The sequence below is a fragment of the Centroberyx affinis genome, unplaced genomic scaffold (genome assembly GCF_046629955.1).
Source record: "Centroberyx affinis isolate AG114_WGS23_722 - 3 ecotype Tasmania unplaced genomic scaffold, CSIRO-AGI_Caff_v1 ptg000372l_1, whole genome shotgun sequence".
In the NCBI taxonomy this organism is placed as follows: domain Eukaryota; kingdom Metazoa; phylum Chordata; class Actinopteri; order Beryciformes; family Berycidae; genus Centroberyx; species Centroberyx affinis.
Window position 1 is genome coordinate 18,319 of NW_027279042.1, and position 19,309 is coordinate 37,627.

A 19,309-nucleotide genomic window follows, 5' to 3' on the forward strand; every position below is an offset into this window, starting at 1 on the left:
GCTTGTGGACAATCAAGAGAAGCTTCTTCTTTCATCGTTTTAAGACTTAAAAATGCAAAACCATTGGTTAAAAAAGAAAAAGAAAAGAAAAATGAATCAAGAGTAATATTGGTGCCACTTTCACATTTATTTATTTTACAATCAGTATTAATAGGAGTAGTGATCTTAATTTAAATTCAAAATGAAATTTATATCAGAGTTGTTTGTAATGTTATTGTATAGTCATTCTTGTGTAGCACACATATCGTTTACACTGTAATGTAGGCTCAATGAAACAATAGACAGAATACAAAAATGAGATGCATTTTAGACACAAAAATAGCTACTGAGGCACTTGTGTATTCTTATTTGCTGTACCAGTTTCTGTATATGCCCAAATTGTCACTTGCAGATTGCTATTAATGACATGTTAGCCTTAAAAATCACCATTTGGGGGTGATAACAGGCACAACCCTGCATCTCACATTTTGGCATATACACATGGCTTTGCATACATATGTGGCTGTTTGTCCCTGTCTCTTTTCTTCAACTCAGATGTGGATGTTTTCATGAGGATGGCAGCATTCTTGTATAGTACTCGTATTTCTGTTTGATGATACACTTTGGTCTCCCTTTTTGAAATTTGCTCTCAATGCAATACTTTGTAAATGAGGGAACATTACTGAAAGCAGTATTATGAAATGGGGACTGTGCATATAATTATTTGTAACCCCATAGGGAAAAAAAGAAGTTGTACAAGAATTAAGTTTATTGCTGATGAACAAGATGGGTGGGAGGTCGGCGGGGATACTGATGTAAAATGATCATTCCAATGTCCTGATTATGGGAGAAAATGTTTCTTAAAACGTTGTTGCTATGCATGTATATGGATGGAATAAAATTCCAGATCTGTTGGAAATTTTTATTTTGATGTGGTGTCATAATTAAACTTAAATCCTCAGGATAATCCAATGCTGTCTGGTCTTTCTTTCACAGTTTAACTTCTTATTTGTGCTGTATACCTATCAAGACAGTTTAGAAAATGAATACAGTTACAGTGCAATGCAGCTAAAAATAGATACAAAATCATATAAAAACTTGTATTATTTACAGTAAGGCGAAGCTAGCATTGCGAGCAGGACTCTCATATATTTGCAATTTACAAAATTAACCAAATCAACATCAGTCCATAAAAAAACTGGTGTCTGGTTTTGATGTAAATCAATTATATTCAAGTAGTTAACATCTCATCTCTCATCACATCAACAGAACCAAAGAACCTGTAACAAATTACTGAAGCTGGAAACAAATAAACCGCAGATAGATGGAGGAACTCAATACATTTACCTCTATGGGTTTAACATTGCAGTATGTTTTGATAGAATAGCATGAAATAAAACTCAGAACAGTGACTTTTGTGGCTAACAGTTAATGTAATTTTTTTTTTTTTAGCACAAAAGAGTAGTTCAAACAAAATATCCATAATTTATACCAACATCATAAAGAGCATGTGCAAAGAAGACCATTTTTGGCATTGACTAGCCAAATAAAGAGAATGAAATAACATTTCTGAATCTAAGACATTGCAAACATTTCTCCAACACTGAATACCCTCCAGTCATCTTCAATGAAAAGGCTTCCAGTATTTTTTCCAGTATTTTTGTTGTGCCAAATTATAGTCAAGAACGGCCTTTTTGAGGTGTGTTTGATTTACCTTAACAGATACAGTATTTAGGCAATCTCAAAAGAGAAAACAGTAGGCTAGTTGCAGGGGCAAGTTACATCAATCACTCCTTTTATATTTAATAGAATATTTGAAACATATTCACCTATTATCTTGTAAAGTTAAGAAATGTTGGCCACGGGTCACTGGCTCTGCTGCTTTGCCTGTCTCTGGTTGACGAGCTTCCTCAGGTGCTGGCTGATGGCAGATGGCTTCTTGTAGATCATTCGCCGGTCGACTCCTTTTATGTGAATGTGATTGGCTGATGGATAGGACTCCTCTAGAAACTTCTTTTGAAGCTGAGCTACCATCTGGTGCAGGGAAATAATCATTTGTTATGGTTTTTACACTATCATTACTACACTGTTGTTTACTGATTGCATTAAGGGTCTTAATACACAAGACAGTCTTTGTACAAGTGTTAATAATGCATCATGAAGCAGGTGGAAAGCGCAGCTACGCATGCTCACTTGGTTTAGGTGTTCTGGCATCTGCTGGTCAAAGGAATCTCCAGTGATCACACTCACTGACGTCCTACTGGACAGGGGCTTAAACTTTGTGATGTCCCTTTAAAGAGGAAAGAAATAATACTCATTTTGTGTAATATTTTAATGTTCATTTTGAGTTGAACTACATTTAAAACATGCAAATACCACAACACTGCAGAAAAACATCTTGATATGAAAGCTTTTCTTATTGTCAGATAGCTGTAGGACAATATGTTTGCCATACCTTACTTGAGCTGCACTTTCATTCAGAAAGTAGTGCTCATCCACAGCGCTGCTCTGGTGGGCGGGGTTACTTAGCAGGTATTTCTATAGGAGGTAGAGACGGAAAGCAGAAATCAGTCATAAAATCCAAAGGAGAAATGTATTATTATAATGAATCCAACTACGCTTGGCATCTAAGTATGTTCATATTCCCTGGGACAAAACTCCTACTGTCTCCCATTGCCAGCTACAAGAAAGAAGTGATTGTTCCCCTCCTTAATTTCATACCAGATTTACAGTGCCATGGAGAATGATTTGGAAAAGATGGATAAAGAACTGATAACTACTGTAATATCAAGCCCATTTGAATGCAGTGAATTCTATGAAGTCGAATCCAATTCATTGTCAATGGAGCAGCTCCAGGCAGAATACTGCTATCACATCGCAAATCAGAGTCTTGGTTCTTTGATTTTCCAGCTGGGGGAGAAAGTTCACTAGGCCACCGGAATAGAATAGAATGAATTCTTAAATTGAGCGGTATTCCCCTTTAACTGTATCTATCACACACATGTGATGAGAAGAGATAGCTTTGGTGCCATTAACATAGCAGCAAACAATTCTGCTCCAGTTCAATTAAGCAGTGGTCACAGAACATGCCCTTGAGAAATGGACTGCATGCTCTATTGAGTTCTGTGTGTGTGTGTGTGTGTGTGTGTGTGTGTGTGTGTGTGTGTGTGTGTGTGTGTGTGTGTTCTAACCTTCACTAGTCCGTCTACAAAACCTTTCTCTTTCCTTAGAGAATTCAAGCACAATGCTGTCCTTATCTCCTTGGCAACAACTGTAATACTTGAAAAGCTGAAATAGGTCCCTCATCACTACTGCCATCAAAACGTGGGTGGCGGCAGAGAACAAGGCATCTTAACGAACTGTTCACACTCATCCTGAGGCAGTCGTCATCGCCTCGCACAAGACAGCGGAAGAAAAAAAAAAATGCTGAACGGATGTTAGGAATGTCATTGAGTGCCAGTAAACTGTGGTTTAACTCTTTAACCCGTTTCTCCAAACAAAAAAATAAAAGGATCTTAAATAAGAATAAGATGCAGAAAACATTAAACTTAACGGCTATTGCAATTACCTTTCCTCCAGTCTCTCTCACTGTAATCTCCCTCTGTCTCTTTTCTCTACTTCCCTAATACACCCTACATGATGGTTCAGGTTTTTTCCCTGCTAAAAACAAGGCCTAAGTCTATGGACTGTGTTTCCCCATGTTGCCAAAGATATTGGTTGTTGTTCATCACCAAAATCCATTACTACTCCTCTGCCTAAGATGTTTTCCATAGCAAGGAAGAAATGATTACAGGACTTGGTGACAGGCAGGAGTGTCACCACTGTATGCTTTCCTTTTTTCTAAACAGATTCACGGCAGATCTGAGTAGGGACAACTGCGAAAGAAAACAACCTTCCCATTCAAGAGCTCATCTGCAATACACAGCGCAGGGTTGGAGAAGCTTGTAACCTATATTAACAGCCTTCTGCACAAACTGTATTCCCAATGACCTGTCAGGAGGCTGAGTTTACAATACAGCAGGCATCAGAAGATACAGTACGTTGGTGATGTCATGTCAGCTGCAGGAACAGGTTCAATTTTCATTTATTTCAAATGACATCTGGTGTCATATCATGGCAAATTCACATTCTCTGACGATATGAAAACAAATGGTTTTGCCAACATCATATCTCTCCTCGAGAGGAGCCATGATTATTCTTGCACTAGCACCATCCTGTGGCTGTAGGGGAACGGTGGAAGGCATGGACTACATCTGAAATGCCTGAAGAATATCACGCTTTTTCCTTCCATTGCGTTTCTTTGTTTTGATGAGGTCGAGAAAAAGCTCCAACAAAGGCAAGGCTGTCGGAGAATTTGAACACAAAGCCAAAGTCTTCTCTCCTGACTATAGAAACTTGACTGTAAAAACTCGACATCTGTGGCTTTGTAGCATCCTTCAGCACTGATGGCTTGTTATATTTATTCCTATATCACCTATAAATCACCCCAGACCTGCTTTTCACTTTCAGCATGACACAACCGAACAGGATATTTTTTTGCAAAAAATAAGTTTTGACAGTCAATGTTATAGCCTTGGGGGCATGCTTCTTTGTAGTGTGTGTGTGTGTGTGTGTGTGTGTTAGCCTGACCTGGCGCTGTATGACCTCCTCTGAGATGTTTTCTCCTTTGATGGTAGGTTCAATCACCCCTAGGATGATCAGCATACGGCTCAACCCTGTAGCTGCTGAGAACTGCCTGGCCTGGAGCGATGGCAACAGCTTACTGTACCTGAACACAGAGACACACATATACACACACTCATAAAAAAATAGCAGAAGACAATTTGCAATCTTAAGTATAGCAATTTAATGATTTGAACAGCTATTTTCAAAAATATAAGCGTCATTCCCCTTACTGGTTTTCCTATAACCTTTAAAGTAAACAAGATCCCCCGAAAATAAGACATTTGTCCATGTTCATATAAGCAACCGTATTTTCTTCCTCTTTTTGATTTATGCTCAACATGATTATGTGCTGCTGTGTAGGATAAATGAATAGTCCTAGACAGTAGGAGGAATGAAATTACGATGATGTTAAGATGGACCCAATCAAAATCAACCGTGAATATTTGCCTTCTTCAAGCCCCCTTTCAACCAAAAATCTCAAACTTTCTCTTGGAGACATTTGACTGGGGAATGAGAAATACTTTTTTTTTTTTTTTTGGCAGATGAGAAGACGAGCGCCGGGATTTTGTAACTCAGGAGGCCCAATCGGTCTCGGCTCACTGGTGCTCTGAATTGGCTGGTCTCAGCCTGTGGAGCCCAATCAATAGTGCCGCCCGCCTGCTGCCGCCATCGCTGCACGGCACAGCCTGCCCCAACATGCAGCCAACACGCTGTAGATCAGCCCCCATGCACCGCGGGCCCGTCCTCCACACACACAGCTAGTCTTAACTCCTGACCTGGGCTAGGCCTAGGAGTTCAATCAGCTCCTTTCTCTTGTGTCTGATCTTACAGCAGATTTCATTACCTAACCAAAAACCACTATCAACTTGCACCATAAACCTCCAGCCCTAAATAGCCATGAAGTCCTAGGATGTGCATAGTACCAGGTCGTCCCATACTGTTGTATCTGTTATATCTGTAATTGACTTGACAAGCGGTTCAGTATCTTCAGTCCCAGCCTCCTCTGCACAAGCCAACACTGCATGCCATGGTAAACTGCAGTTAACAACAGACAGGTTTCAGCACTGCTTCACCGCCATTATGCCCCTCGTATCAAGCCTGCATCATAAACATGCACTTTTCATGTGTAAAATAACCCATTTCACCTGTTGTTGATATGGCACATTGCTACCTACAGAACTGTGGCTTGAAATATCAAGCTTTGCTCTGGCAAAGCATGTCAATACCGATCGGTCAGATAAGGCTGATAGAAACACCAGCAAATGGCTGTTCAGCTGCTGTAAATGGCTGTGTAAAGATAAACATGTCCACCATATTCATGGTACAGAAGTCCCTACAGGTCAATCGCAGATCCAGGCAGAGGGAAGAAAGAAACAAGTCGACTGTTCTCATTTTCAGTCTTCCACAGACAGAGAAAACTTTTCAAATCAGACCTCCGGAGAGTGACATTTTGACATTCTCATCTTCCTTGCCACCGTTTTCCCCCGAAGTCATTCTGGCACCACAATTTAGAACTGACTCTTCGACCTGGCTCTTTAGGGACTTTTCAGTCTCCATACATTTTCCACCTGTCACCTTTTTCTTCCCCCTCGATTCCCAAAAAAGAAGAAGAAAAAAAAAAGAAAAAAAAAAAAGAAAAACTCTCTCTCTATCAGCCCCCCAGTTCGAATCTGGTCAAATCATTCCTGGGTCTGGCATTGAACATTATTTCAAGGATTCTCCAGCCACCTGTCCTATTCCCTCCTCTTTTTTCCATTTTTAATTCTGCCCCGGAGTGAGGATTATGCGAAGCAAGGCATGCGTGTCAAAGGGAAATTTAGTGGGTAAAGACAGCCAAGATTGGCGGGATGAATTAAACAGATAACGGGAGGAGACGAAGTGGGGGAACCATGTAGAGCAAAACGCCTCACCGATGTTGGTCATTTCAGAGGGGTTCTTTTTTTTTCTCCCCACAGGAGCGAGGAGGCAATATCTAAATTAATAAAGTGATGAAATGAGTTTGTGCCGTGGACTTTCTGCTGTTTGACTTTCCCATCTGGATTAGTGCAGGCTGAATGGACGCTCTGTTACTTTTGTTACAACTGCGCAATTCACTGTCGGAATTTGGCCCTGTAGTGATAAGGCTCCCCTCCTCCTCCTCATTACCATCTCATTCCATATGCAGGGCCTCTGTTACCTGAGAGCCTGCTCACACACAAAACACGAACTATTACACGAGCTTCTGCCAACTATTACAATGAGCAGAGAACATTTAAACATGGACTATTACATGCGGCTCAACTAACTATTACGCAGACGGAATATTTTTAAAAATTGGTTATTGCAAGGGCTTTCACCGACTATTACGAAAATGAGGGACTATGTACGTGGACTGTTACATGATTAGGTGCTGCTAACGCTCATGCAGGCACGACAAGCTGAGCATCTATTGGAGAAGTTAATAAAACCCTCAATGACTTCTTTAAGTAAGGATCTATCACAGCCTACAGCATCTTAAGTAACTATATTACAACAAGGAGGAGAAATTAAACCATAAATTTGGACCATAACAAAAGTCTCACAATAAAGTAAGCTACAATTAAACCTACATTTAAAGTACTGACAGTCACAGACTGAAACATGGTCTATTAGACTCTACAAACTAGTAGGGAAAGGAGAGCAGTGTATTATGCAGGCCTCATCTACTACACAGAGAGAAAAAATAAACACACATGCTATTACAATGAAGACAAAACATTACATGTTAAGCATGTTGTTAATTACTACATTATACCATGTGACTTTCATAAAACAAGCACAAACTATGAGGCTACACTCAGGCCTACAGTTGCCAACTACCATACCAGAGGAATGGAGTACCACACACTCTGGAGTACCAACTGCCATACTGTTCACAAAGCGGACAAATAAGGTGAAGCTATTTTATATGAAATGATCTAAAGTCTACACACTGTGGGGATGGACTTGACATGCCATAATGCTGTATTGCAGTTATATTACACTATATTGTACTATTGAAAAACAATTTAAAGAGCAGAAGATAACAGCCCCTCTCAAATTTTGAAAAAAAAGAACAACAAAAAAACAGTAATTTTTATCAAAATACCAAGGAGTATAATGCATCATCCTTGAGGCTGTGTGTTGAAATTGTCCGCTGCATATGTTTATCTGTTAACTCTAATATTTGCTATTCTATTTTTATTATGTTTCATGTTTATATTCTATTTTTCTGGATGTGCTGCTGCAACAGGCCAATTCCTCCACAGGGAACATTAAAGTTTCATCTTATGTCAACATTGGGCTGTAAAACAGTTTTTGGAGGCAAAACTAAGCCAAAGACTGAACCACTGTGACACTGAGTTTGTGTGAATACAGAGGAAGGCATTGACAAATGCATTCTACTGTAAAAACATTCTATTATACTATCCTAAAATATTAAGTACTATGATTCAGTTTGTATGAATAAGAGGGAGACTTTGAAAAATGTGATCTAACTGCCTTCTATTTTACTGTACTATCCAATAATATCACAACACATTCCATTTTACTATTATATCTGCATTGCTAGACTTCATACGGTCAAATGGGGACCAACCAGAAGTAACTTCACAACTCATTTTGGGTCCTGGCTGACTTGACATTGTTTGAAAGTATTTAGTATCAAATGAGGCACTTCAAACAGGAAATAGAAGAAGTTATCTCATTAAAAGACCGAGTTATAGGCCCCTATACCTGGATATGAAGATCCAAAGTTTTTCCGAGGTCACACCAAACAGCACTAGACATAATTTCCCAAACAAAAGACTACTGCAATGTGAAGAGGCAACAAAAACACCCATGCCAAAAACCTCAGCTTGACGGTGTAATACCCAGTGTGGGCACATGGTGTCATTCTTGCACCACAGCGGATATCAGGTTGGGTCCAGCATCCGCTCCCCTGCTTCAACATTCCTCCCTGCATCGATACTATAGATTACACTGGGGTAAATACACAGGGGCCAGGGCAGCCCCGCTTCATTAGTGGAGCGTAACGGCAATAGTTACGCTTACAGTGGTGCTAATTACAATTAATTGGCATTCCTGACTCGTCTGGGAGTCTCTGGAGGGGTGGGGGTGGGGACTGGGGGGTGTGTGTGTGTGGGGGAGGGGGGGGGTGGCTTCTCTGGCTGAGTCAGGGGAGAACGGAGGGAGGAGGCCGACACACTAGGAGCCATTACAGGAGCCACAGTGTGAACCATGCTAATCATGAATCACACACACACATACACCCCACCACCCCCTCCCTCCACACACACACACACACACCATGATTGTTGCATATTTTCCTGTGCTGCAAAATTGCCTCAAAACACACATCTTTGGGATTTGTGTTCTACAATCCACACAAAGTACTCTTTTCTATCAAAGTGGGATTGAAATGCAAGAAATGTTGTGTGAAAGTCTAAAATTCCAATAACAGCAATTTATACTTTGTAAAATTATCCCCCCCCTCCCCCCTCCTTTCTCACTTTGGCTGAATTCTCACTGGCAAAAACATTTTGTAACATACATTATTCATATCTCCTCATTAGGTTACACTGAGATATTTTGAATATATTCTCTTTTCAAAAATTGCTTCAGATTTTAAACCAAAAATCGTTAATGAATGTATTTTGAACTGATTTTGTAGCACATGAAAGTATGCAAAAAGTGGGATGCAAACTGCTTATAGTGACTGTATAGAAGTAAACATGAAAGATTCACAAAGTTTTTTTTCCCCATTATAATCAATCAATAGCCTCCGATACTGCGTCATGTTTTTGTCAGGCTTCTATCTTCCTCTAGTGCTTCATTTTACCCCCCACCATCCCAACTTTCTCCATGCATCTCTCTTTTTCACCGTCTCTCTCTCTCTCTCTCTTTCCAACCCTCCATCCCTTCATACCCGGGTGATTGTTGTCAATCTGGGCCTCGGCTCCCTGGGGGGGTTTAGAGCGGGGCTGTGCTCCGCTGGGTTATTGAACGCAGCTCACAGTGAGAGCGATTGGGCTCTGAGGGGAGACTGGATGTGTCATCACTGGCTGCTGCTCCTGCTGCTGTTGTTCCAACTACAGTTTACCACTGCAGGCTGTAGTGGGTATATAATATAATGTCACTCAAGGTATTCAATTGGTGGAAATGTTTTAATCTTCCAACAGCGAAAGGTATAAGCACCCAGGACGAAAATATCCTCACTGTCCATTCGGGCTCTTATATACTGAGCTGCCCTTTCACAGAGTTGAGATTTTACATCATCGCTCCCACATCAGCAGCTACAACATTACGCTGCCATACAATTCAGAACAGACATTGTGGTATGCCTGTAAATCTATCAACCAACAAAGTGCAGTGCAAATGGATAGAAAGGCCCTTCTTTTCCCTCACATTAAAGCCCTGTGTGGCTTATAAATCAAACCAAATGAGAGGAATAGCAGTGGTTCTGAGACCTGAGCGGGTCGTCAGTCACAGTGACAGTCATACGCTGCCTGTCATACTGAGCAGGCTCCAGGTGAGAGGCAGAACATGTCCATCTCTGACACACTGCTGCAGGTGGCGTGTGGGGATATACAGTATGTATATAGTGTGCATGTGTTTGAATAGGTGTGTGTTTGTATCTGTATGCGTGTGGATGTTTATGTGTTCAAGTGTGCACGAGAATGTGAATGTGTGGGTGTGTGTGTGTGTGTGTGTGTGTGTGTGTGTGCGTGTGCGTGTGTGTGTGTGCGTGTGTGTGTCTTGGCTGGCCATATTAATGACGGGCAGGATGATGAATGGGCCAGAAAGTGTCGTTTTCATTTTGGGACTCATAACTCAATCAGGCTTCCATCCAGGCCCACAGCCACAGCTGCTAGGCCCACACTGAGAGAGCGTCAGGTGAGGCACTCGTCACCTAACACACTCTCTCAGCAACCGCTTACATGCATCATGTATTCACAAACACACACACACACACACACACACACACACGCTCACACAGAGAGGACACAAGATTCACAACAGCAAACATACATAAATGTGCATAAGCTGAAATAATCTCACTTGAAATATAACTGCGACATACCTGAAAACACACCCAGATGCTTTTTGGATGTCTATTTTATCATCAAGCTCAGATCGTTCAAATTATTATTAAAGGGAAAAAATGTACTGACGACTCATACTTAAAAGAACTGGGATGCAGAGGGAGCGGATGGGGAGATAAGACTTTCAAGTGATGCTCCTGTGAGGACTGAGTTGTGCTAAACACAGTAATGGTACATTAAAACGGAGGGTTTGCCAATCAATCAGCATTCATTAAACTGTAAGGACCATCCCATTAGACAAGAGCATTTCCCACTGTTTCTGCTCTCTGAGCAAATATATTCCCCATGGGGTAAATTAGTTTTGTACTCCACACACACACAAAATGCACAAGCATATACAGACAGGAGACACTCACATACACACACATACGCCTGAGAGTGTAAATGCGTGCATGTACACAGTTACATTCCATCTTTCAAACACACCAACTGTATGCACTCACTACAAGATGAGAGTTATTAGTCTAATACCTTTGGTACCATTTGTTTCAACCTGCAAAACAAATGGTAGCCCAATTACAGTTGGCACTGGTCACCTACAGCTTGATCATTATGCTGACCAACAATTGGCACATTGTATTTGCCTTGTATATGAAATGTGCTATATAAATAAAGTTTTGCCTTGCCTTGCCTTGCCTTTGCCTAGCATTGGGACAAATAAAGCAAACAGCTATAATAACAGGTATACATATAGAGGTGCTAACATGATGAAAAGTACAGGATATTACAGTCTTTTCTTTAGTGCTTACAGAGAAAAGAAAGCCAAAGAGAGAGCAAGGCCTGATATTTTTATTATAGCCCACTGTAATCTCCAGACTACACTCGCTCTGGGTGAAAATCTCTAAGAACACACCGCTGTGAGATCTGTCTTCAAGTGGGGCGACGCAAAGGTGATGTCGGGCGGTGTGTTGACTTCCGCCGCTTGAACCCGCGAAACAAAAAAAAAATGAACGCCGAGCGATTTTAAAACACCGGCTCTTGTCCTGAATGCAATTTGACCAAACGGGCGGCGGGGGCTTGGACTAATCCCTGACGCTGCGCCCACCGCTCTATTTTTCATCAGGAAGCATTATCTGTGCCTGGGAAAGGAAATGAGACACATGCTGCGACGTCTTCACAGGAAAATCCCCAGTAGGAAAGTTGACCCCTCACGACAAGCGAACGCATACACATACACACAGGCACACACAGACACACACCCTTTCAAGTCTAACAGTGCATGTGACAGAGAGAGAGAGAAAGAGAGAGAGAGGGAGAGAGAGAAATACCATTCTCGGGAGATGGTGGCGATTCATTTTGTAGGATATAACAGAACTAATTTTGGGAGTGAGCCGCTGTTAATGAGCAGGTCTTTGATGTGTAAATCCTCCGGTCCCAGTGCAAAGCTGATACGGTCTCCCCACAACCCTCCTCAGGTGCAGCCCCGCTCCCCGCTGGATTACTTATCTTGTGTACCAAATACTGTAAGACCTCCGAAAGCTAATAAACCCATATCTGAAAGACTGAGAGAAACGCACACCTACATGCAACCTTGTCGAACAAAAAGGGAAAAAAAGAGGAAAGAAAGGAAGGAAAGCAAGTCGAGGAACGCCAACGGTACTGGGATGCTGTGATGTGCAGTGTGAGATAGAGCTGTGATGCATCTGTTGTATCTTCATACTGTGTAGATCACATGGCTGTTTCTGTTTTCCCCATCCAAATCAGAGACCGGTGATAAAATTGTTCTTTACAGAGTAAATGTAAGTCCTCGGTTCATTTCATTTCTCCATTGCTTCTCTACAGAGTAATTGGATTGTGGCTGCACTGTCATGTACGCAGTGAAATGAATGCCTATTAATCAGAGGATAATTGGACACATATCCCTGATAAATGGTACTGCTCCACTTTGAGTCACGTACAAATTAGGCCATTTTCAAGGATCCATTTCTTATCTGGCTTAACTCATTGTTATATAACCAGTGAGCTAATATTGGTGGACAGAACTTCTGAAGCACTAAGTCGTGGCGTCATGCCCAAAATGGGAAAACTTGATCTTACCACACTTTTTCTGTCATAACTAAGCCCGTAACTCCTCCTCGGTGATTCCAGATGACAGATACTGCTATTTTGCAACAGTACAAGAAATATCTATTGCGTTTCGAGCAAGAAAAACCCTTTTGATCTCCTCTGTAAATGACACAAACACAGCGGGGCTCGGGAGATTCGTTTGTTTTGCAGTCGTTGCTGCAAGGCTGTCAGTTACAGCTAAAGGCTTAGCACGCTTTGGTAAATTATATAACTGATTAATTATAGTCTGTGCTGCAGTGAAATACCTTTTAATGATTACACACGCTGCACTGTTACATGGCATACTTCAGTTGTAAACAATCTGAGATACTGATAGCGTTGCGTAATTGACATTCCTCCTCCGTGCTCCTGATTATCATTAATAATAATCCGTCCTCCCTATATGATAATTCATGTATAATGAGGTATATGCTGTGGCAATGACTACCGCTTGACATGTATCTTGCCTGGAGGATTAAAACACTGTTATTACACTTTCTGTCATCGGTCCCGACCACCGCCACCACCCCCGATTCCTCTTTCATCTGTTTCATGCTAAAAGACTGTGATCAACTAATGAGTTTCTTTGGCCTCCAATTAATCATGTTAATGAGCCCCACCCAGCAAAGATAATCAACTACAGCGAGTCCTCCCCATAAAGCCAATAAGGACGGAGTTGGGGAGCTCGACTCATAAAACACACCGCCGTCTCTGCCTTCCCTCCCTTCACCCTAATCCTCTTTTTTTCTTGATACACTTCTTTTTTTCCCCCCTTCTCTTCTTCCCTGCCTCTCGCTTTTTATCTGCTCCTCTCTGCCCTTCATTCCCCAACTCCTTATCGTCCTCTTCGCGCCTATCCGTGCCCCGCCCCATTCCCTTCTCTCATTCCTCTCCTCTACTCCCTACTTGCTGCCTCTCCAACCTCTCCTTCCTGCTCCATCTTCTTTCCTCTCCTCTCCCCTTTATCTTCTGCTCCTTCCTCCCTTCCTCCTCCTCCTTCCATCCTCCCTACTTCCCTGAAGCAGACTATAAACTTACCAGTACTCCTTCCACTGCTCCTCCTCAAAGACGTCCTCTGGGATGGGATCAATCAGGACCAGGTCTGACACTTGCCTGGGGGACAAAGAGAGGACACGCACACACACACACACACACACACACACACACACACAGATGAAGTAGGACTCATCGACTACCCTTGTCCACTTTACCCTCCCGGTCCAGGCCGTAATGAGCGTGAGATGGATGGCACCACCTTCGTCCGTCTGTCTGTCGATTCGTCCGTCCTCGGCCCCCGCAGATGGATGACCGCACACGCACACACCACATCCAGGGGCGAGATTTTCATTTGGAAAGGTGTCATCCGCTCACCGCCACTTAATTTACTCCCCTAGCGGCCGCGGCATCACAGCCGATTAGACGCTAAATCTTTCAACTGCTCGGTCATGTTAATCGCCGTGTTGTCTCCGAGATGAGCGAGTTGTGGACGATGGCGGGGATGGGCGCTGGAATATTTATGTCCCATGGATTGGAAAGTGTGTGTTTGAGAGTATGAGAATTTTAAGAGGAATTAGCGGAGGCACTGCACAGTATATAATGTAGTATGGGAACATGATTATCAATGTGCTCGCTGATGATTTACAGGTTAATCCAAAGATTTGGTAGATACTTTCATAGTCCACTGCATTTGCATCTTCTGTGCTGTTATATGGCACTCACTGAAATACATTTTGGATATAGTTTATATTCTCACGTACTGCCCACCGATGAGTTAGGAGATAATCTTTGATTTGAAGTGACTGACTAATAAAACTCGTAATAACTGACTAAAGTGTGAATTAGTCCTAATAACATCAGTTTGCTAGTTGGATGTTTGATGTAAACCATGCATCAAATGTAGGGATGGGACAATACATCGAAATACAATATATCGCAATACAAAAATGTGAAAATACATATTGTGGGGCAGAAAAATGTATCGCGATATTAGCTACATTTTATTCTGCTGTAGAGTATTTGCACTTGTTTAAATTGTACTTTCTAGGAAGTCAATGCTATCACTAGAAAGATTTGCGGCTCAGAAATAAACATAATTCTGCACATAATTCTGTCAGACTTTGCTTGTGAACTTTTATTTTTTATTACATCATATCGTGGTTGTATCAAATTGTGAACCCCATATTGCATATCGTATCATATCGTGCGAAAAGCGTATTGTCCCACCCATAATCAAATGAGATGATATACTGCATTAAGTCAACTATATTTTTGTTAGTCATTATTATTAACTGTGCATTTGTTTCCACTTACACATCATGAATGTGGCTGTAGAACCTGCCGTTGAGTGCGCCGAGCTCGGAGCCCACCAGGATGAAGGGCGTGGCTATCCCGGCAGCCTGGAGGAGCCGGTGCAGGTCGTCCACCATCCTGGAAGACAACAAAGCTCATCTGTCTCTACAAAATAACCAGGACACGCCGCAAACTGGGCCAGGATGTTTATTTATTGAGCAAGGAGGGCCTAGGACTCCTGGCATGAAAGATGAACACAAAGACAGGCCTCTTTAATAAGTTTATTATGGACTCATGAGAGCGTCGTTGTCAGGAAGCAAAAATGACCTAAGACAGAAATAGCAAAGAGAATATATTGTATTGAACTTTTACATATGATATCCCAAAATGTCAATACAGATGATTAACAACTGGATGAAAGTAAAGGTCGGCAGTATTTTTTTGTTTTGCATTTCATGTCTGCCCAGACACAGCAGGCAAGATAAACAACACTGCTGTAACCCAAATTAAAGGATAAAGAAGGGACTGCCAGCCTTGGCCTTGCAAAACACCAGAGGAAAAACAAACACCGGCGAACTTATATCATCAGAAGGAGCATCATCATTACATAAAATGCAGCGGCTCCTCTCTGACAGCCATCTGTTGTCCTGGGTTTCTGGCTCTAATAAATCAAACCCGGGGTGTCACGCTGAAATGAAGAGGTTTCACAGCCCGCGCCGGGGGAAGGTGAGGCAGTCATCAAACCCCCCGAGATATTGAATTCTGGGAAATTGATTGCTTGCATCAAAAATGGGTGGCCGCCTGCTGTCTGGGCCAGATGCCAAGGTAAACTAGACTGCTGACCGTCAGCGAACCACGCCCGCTCATCCCGTAGACAGATTTAAGGCTCGACAAATGCGCTACGGTGTCAAAGACAGGAAGATTACGGCCGAATCCCATGGCGGCGCGGTGCAGCGCGGGGCGGGGTGGTGCACTGCAGGGCGGGGCGGGGCTGTGGCGCGTTAAGCAGCGTAATGCAGGGCAGCGGGCCCACATTAGTCTCTGCTGGCCCAGACAATCGATAAGCGGTCCCAAATGGCCACTTAATCAAGGAAATACTGTTTAAAGGAGGGGATTATGGCTACTAGATGGAAATATATGAGGAAACTGAATTAAAAACCTTCATTGGAGCACAGTCCTGATGTGTAGCAGTCCAAGTTTTTTGCTTCAGACTGTGTAACTGTGTGTTAAAGGGGCATTAAGTAATCCATGACCTTTATCCGCCTCTCTCTCTGACCAATAGGAATTGCAACAGCACCGATAGGAATGACTTCCCCCTACACAAGTCTCTGGCACAGCCCCCCCCCCACACCCCTGTTCCTCCTATTCCCTTGAGCTGTGGCGTAATTCATACAAACAAAGTCGCCACAGAGACGAGTGAGCTGGCTAATTAAAGCAGAGGTCTAACAGAAACATCTAGTGGAGATGTTTGATTGAATCAGGCCTATGTCACCTTCAGCATGCACATCTCACCCAATGATTTCCCCAATTAATTTCAATCAAACTCAGCAACAACAGGCTAAAGAGACAGATGACCTCACCCCGCTGGCTTGAAACAGCCCGCTCACCCATTCAGAAATCACATTATAATAAAAAAAACTTGAAACAGTGACGTGATGTTTATAATGCAGACTTGGTGTACAGCTGCGTGCATGACTCAAGGAAGTGTAGCTCTACATGTTGAGTGTCAGAAGAACTCAACTCAATGATAGTGAATTAAGTATTATGCTCACCGTCCAGTCGTTGACATCCCCCAAACTTTCTCTGCTCCTGTGGTTTCATTCTGCATCAGCCGCTTGCTGAAGCCCAATCCCATTCTGTCATAGGTGCATACCTGGGCGACGTGACAAACAGAGACCACAAGTTTAGCTTCTTCCATCTATCTTTTAAATAACACCATGCTCTACATACCACATGACATGCTCTCGATTCCCCAAACAACCACTAGAAACATCACCCCCCCGCTTCTGATCCTGGAGAAGCACTTAGCAGACTTAGGATGCAAGAGCCCAGACAATCTCCCTTTAAAAAGATGAGGATGCAGGTGTAAACAGAGTACTGTAACTTTGCGTTTGGTATTGCTGTTGTTGTTAAGTTGTTCAGATGGATCTAGGCCCTCCCGCAACAAGCCAGTGACCTCATTCCGGTCACATTTCAGACAAACAACAAGGGGCAGGCTGTCGGCCCTGACTTTCTGCTATGCTGAGTCCTTGTTGAACAGAGAGGATGTGGCAGGGCTGTTGCAAGGACTGTCCCTACATGCCCCCGACAACAAACAACATGACCGCATTAGTAGTGGCTGCTTCCAGAGGCATGCAGTTGCAGGGAAAAATTCATCGCAATGGAGTTCCTCGGTCAAAAGAAAAATCAATGTCAGCATGTCAGCTAGCGTTCAGTGCATCTTATGGATACAACACATCTGAGATATATAATCACATTTTTGTTTAGCCCACTTGATTTATCCAACAAATACAAAACATATCCATAATCCACAGGGAAATTTATTCCTACTCTTTCTCTTTGATATATCATTTCAGAATATATCTAGTCAGTACAGTACACAGTAATTTTGCCAGTTCCCCACCTTTGTCAGTGGAGCAACGCTCTCTTGGACATGAAACCAAATGTCTGAGGACATTCCAGTCGGGGCGTCCAATATGACTGAAGAAAAACACACCGGTTAAAAGACACAGACTCTTATGATCCTTCATGCAACAAGCCACAGCAACACAAAATAATTTACCAGAAAATGTAGACCATAAAGAAGAAAATGGGATATAATATTTATAATAACATTTTATCACTGATAAGAACCAATTATATTCATATTATTTTATTACCAACTGGTTTTCCTTGTCCTTTACACAAAAGGTGCATCTTTTGACCCAAACCGACATCAACAACCAGGCCATCTGGATATAAGGGGGAAAGAACAGGAACAAAGATTAGGCTTCATAAAAAAATGTGGCTTTCAAAACTTCATTGATAGGCCTATTGACAGCCTCCCTATGAGAGGTGTCAATTTCAAGATGAAATTCAAATATTAAAAAAATATATATGAAAACCTGTTTTACATGATCAAGGCAACATAAAATAAAATTGAAGAAAAACAATGACTCTGTGAGGGTTACTGTAGATTGGGACATGAAAACCTTTAGGCATGAGCAGCTGTCCTTCTCTCTGCAGTGATGCATAGTTGAGGAACGGAGGGACGAGGATGATGAAGAGCAAACATTTTCCAATGTTCATGAGCACAGACCCATAACTGAGTCTGCCTTTGACTTCAGGTTGATTGCACTGTCCTTGATCCTTATCCTTACTTTGTGTAGCCTACAAGAAAGCAGTATTACATCACGATTCAAATCATCATTGTCCATGACTTCAACTGACAGTGGGAATAAACAGACATACTTAACAAATAAATCAACATGGATCAGTGTTAACATCTCTTATTGTGAGTGATTCATTAGTAGCAACTGTAGCATAACTTGGTGATTTCTTGCCCTTACACAAAACCCTCAGTATCGGCAAACGTACATACCTAATAGAACATAACACACTTTTTACTAGACAACAGTGTCTTCTAGTAATTTTAGCACAGATGAGATGGACGAAGCAGCACTTTATTGCAATAAAATCACAAGTTTTATAATTGTTCACACTGCTCCTCATCTCCTACCACGTTGTATTTTGGTGGAAGAAAATTGTGGAACTAACAGGCGAACCTATAATGAAAAGATCATTTAATAGTTGATATTTCATTGAATATAGGGTTGCTTGGTATGTTATATGTATGCCGAATGGAAGAGTGCCTCCTAATAAATCTAAGAACTAATAAATCATCTTACGGTATGTTCTACGAGGTTTGTAAATGGTAAATGGGCAAAGTAGCATTAAACTCACAGATTTCTGAATAGTGTTTGGCGTGATATTCTCTCTATGCAAAATAGAACATGTACCAGAGAAATGATCTCCCATGCCTTATCCATATGATGTTTAGTGATAATCTTGGTAGTGTGACATCAATACGAAAGCAGCAAACTGTCAGCACCAGACATGCTTGTACTGATGGCCGTGTGTGGACTGACAGATGTTGTCAGGGAACAGAGGCAACCTGAGCAACTAGCTTTTGTTGTTAGCCAGCTAGCTAACAGAGATGAGCTGTCATAAGTTCTAAGCTACACAGTAAG

General features: G+C 42.0%; 1 protein-coding gene across 2 annotated transcripts; it reads right to left on the minus strand.

The window, feature by feature from the left end:
- Positions 1–158: 158 nt before the first annotated feature.
- On the minus strand, positions 159–18,445 carry LOC139641450 (uncharacterized). 2 transcript variants are annotated; one of them, XM_071515860.1, is made up of 11 exons: positions 18,272–18,445; positions 17,960–18,031; positions 17,704–17,780; positions 16,853–16,953; positions 15,102–15,218; positions 13,830–13,904; positions 4,609–4,747; positions 2,435–2,517; positions 2,173–2,269; positions 1,809–2,013; positions 159–1,001 (listed from the first exon to the last, which is right to left on the minus strand). In XM_071515860.1, exons 1-10 carry the CDS (start codon positions 18,366–18,368, stop codon positions 1,846–1,848), a joined length of 1,026 nt encoding a protein of 341 aa, XP_071371961.1. In that variant the 5' UTR covers positions 18,369–18,445; the 3' UTR covers positions 159–1,001; positions 1,809–1,845. The 2 variants fall into 2 exon arrangements, with proteins under 2 accessions (XP_071371961.1, XP_071371960.1); XM_071515859.1 differs by having other exon boundaries at positions 159–2,013.
- Between the last annotated feature and the right edge of the window lie 864 nt (positions 18,446–19,309).

What these genes read in the sequence shown, in the direction of transcription:
- LOC139641450 (XM_071515860.1), bottom strand. Translation starts at nt 18,368, where the DNA reads ATGAACATTGGAAAATGTTTGCTCTTCATCATCCTCGTCCCTCCGTTC. An exon ending in GGGATGTCAACGACTGGACG is followed by an intron (nt 15,219 to 16,852) that starts GTGAGCATAATA and finishes GTTGTCTTCCAG; the next exon opens with GATGGTGGACGACCTGCACC. An exon ending in TACAGCCACATTCATGATGT is followed by an intron (nt 13,905 to 15,101) that starts GTAAGTGGAAAC and finishes TTTGTCCCCCAG; the next exon opens with GCAAGTGTCAGACCTGGTCC.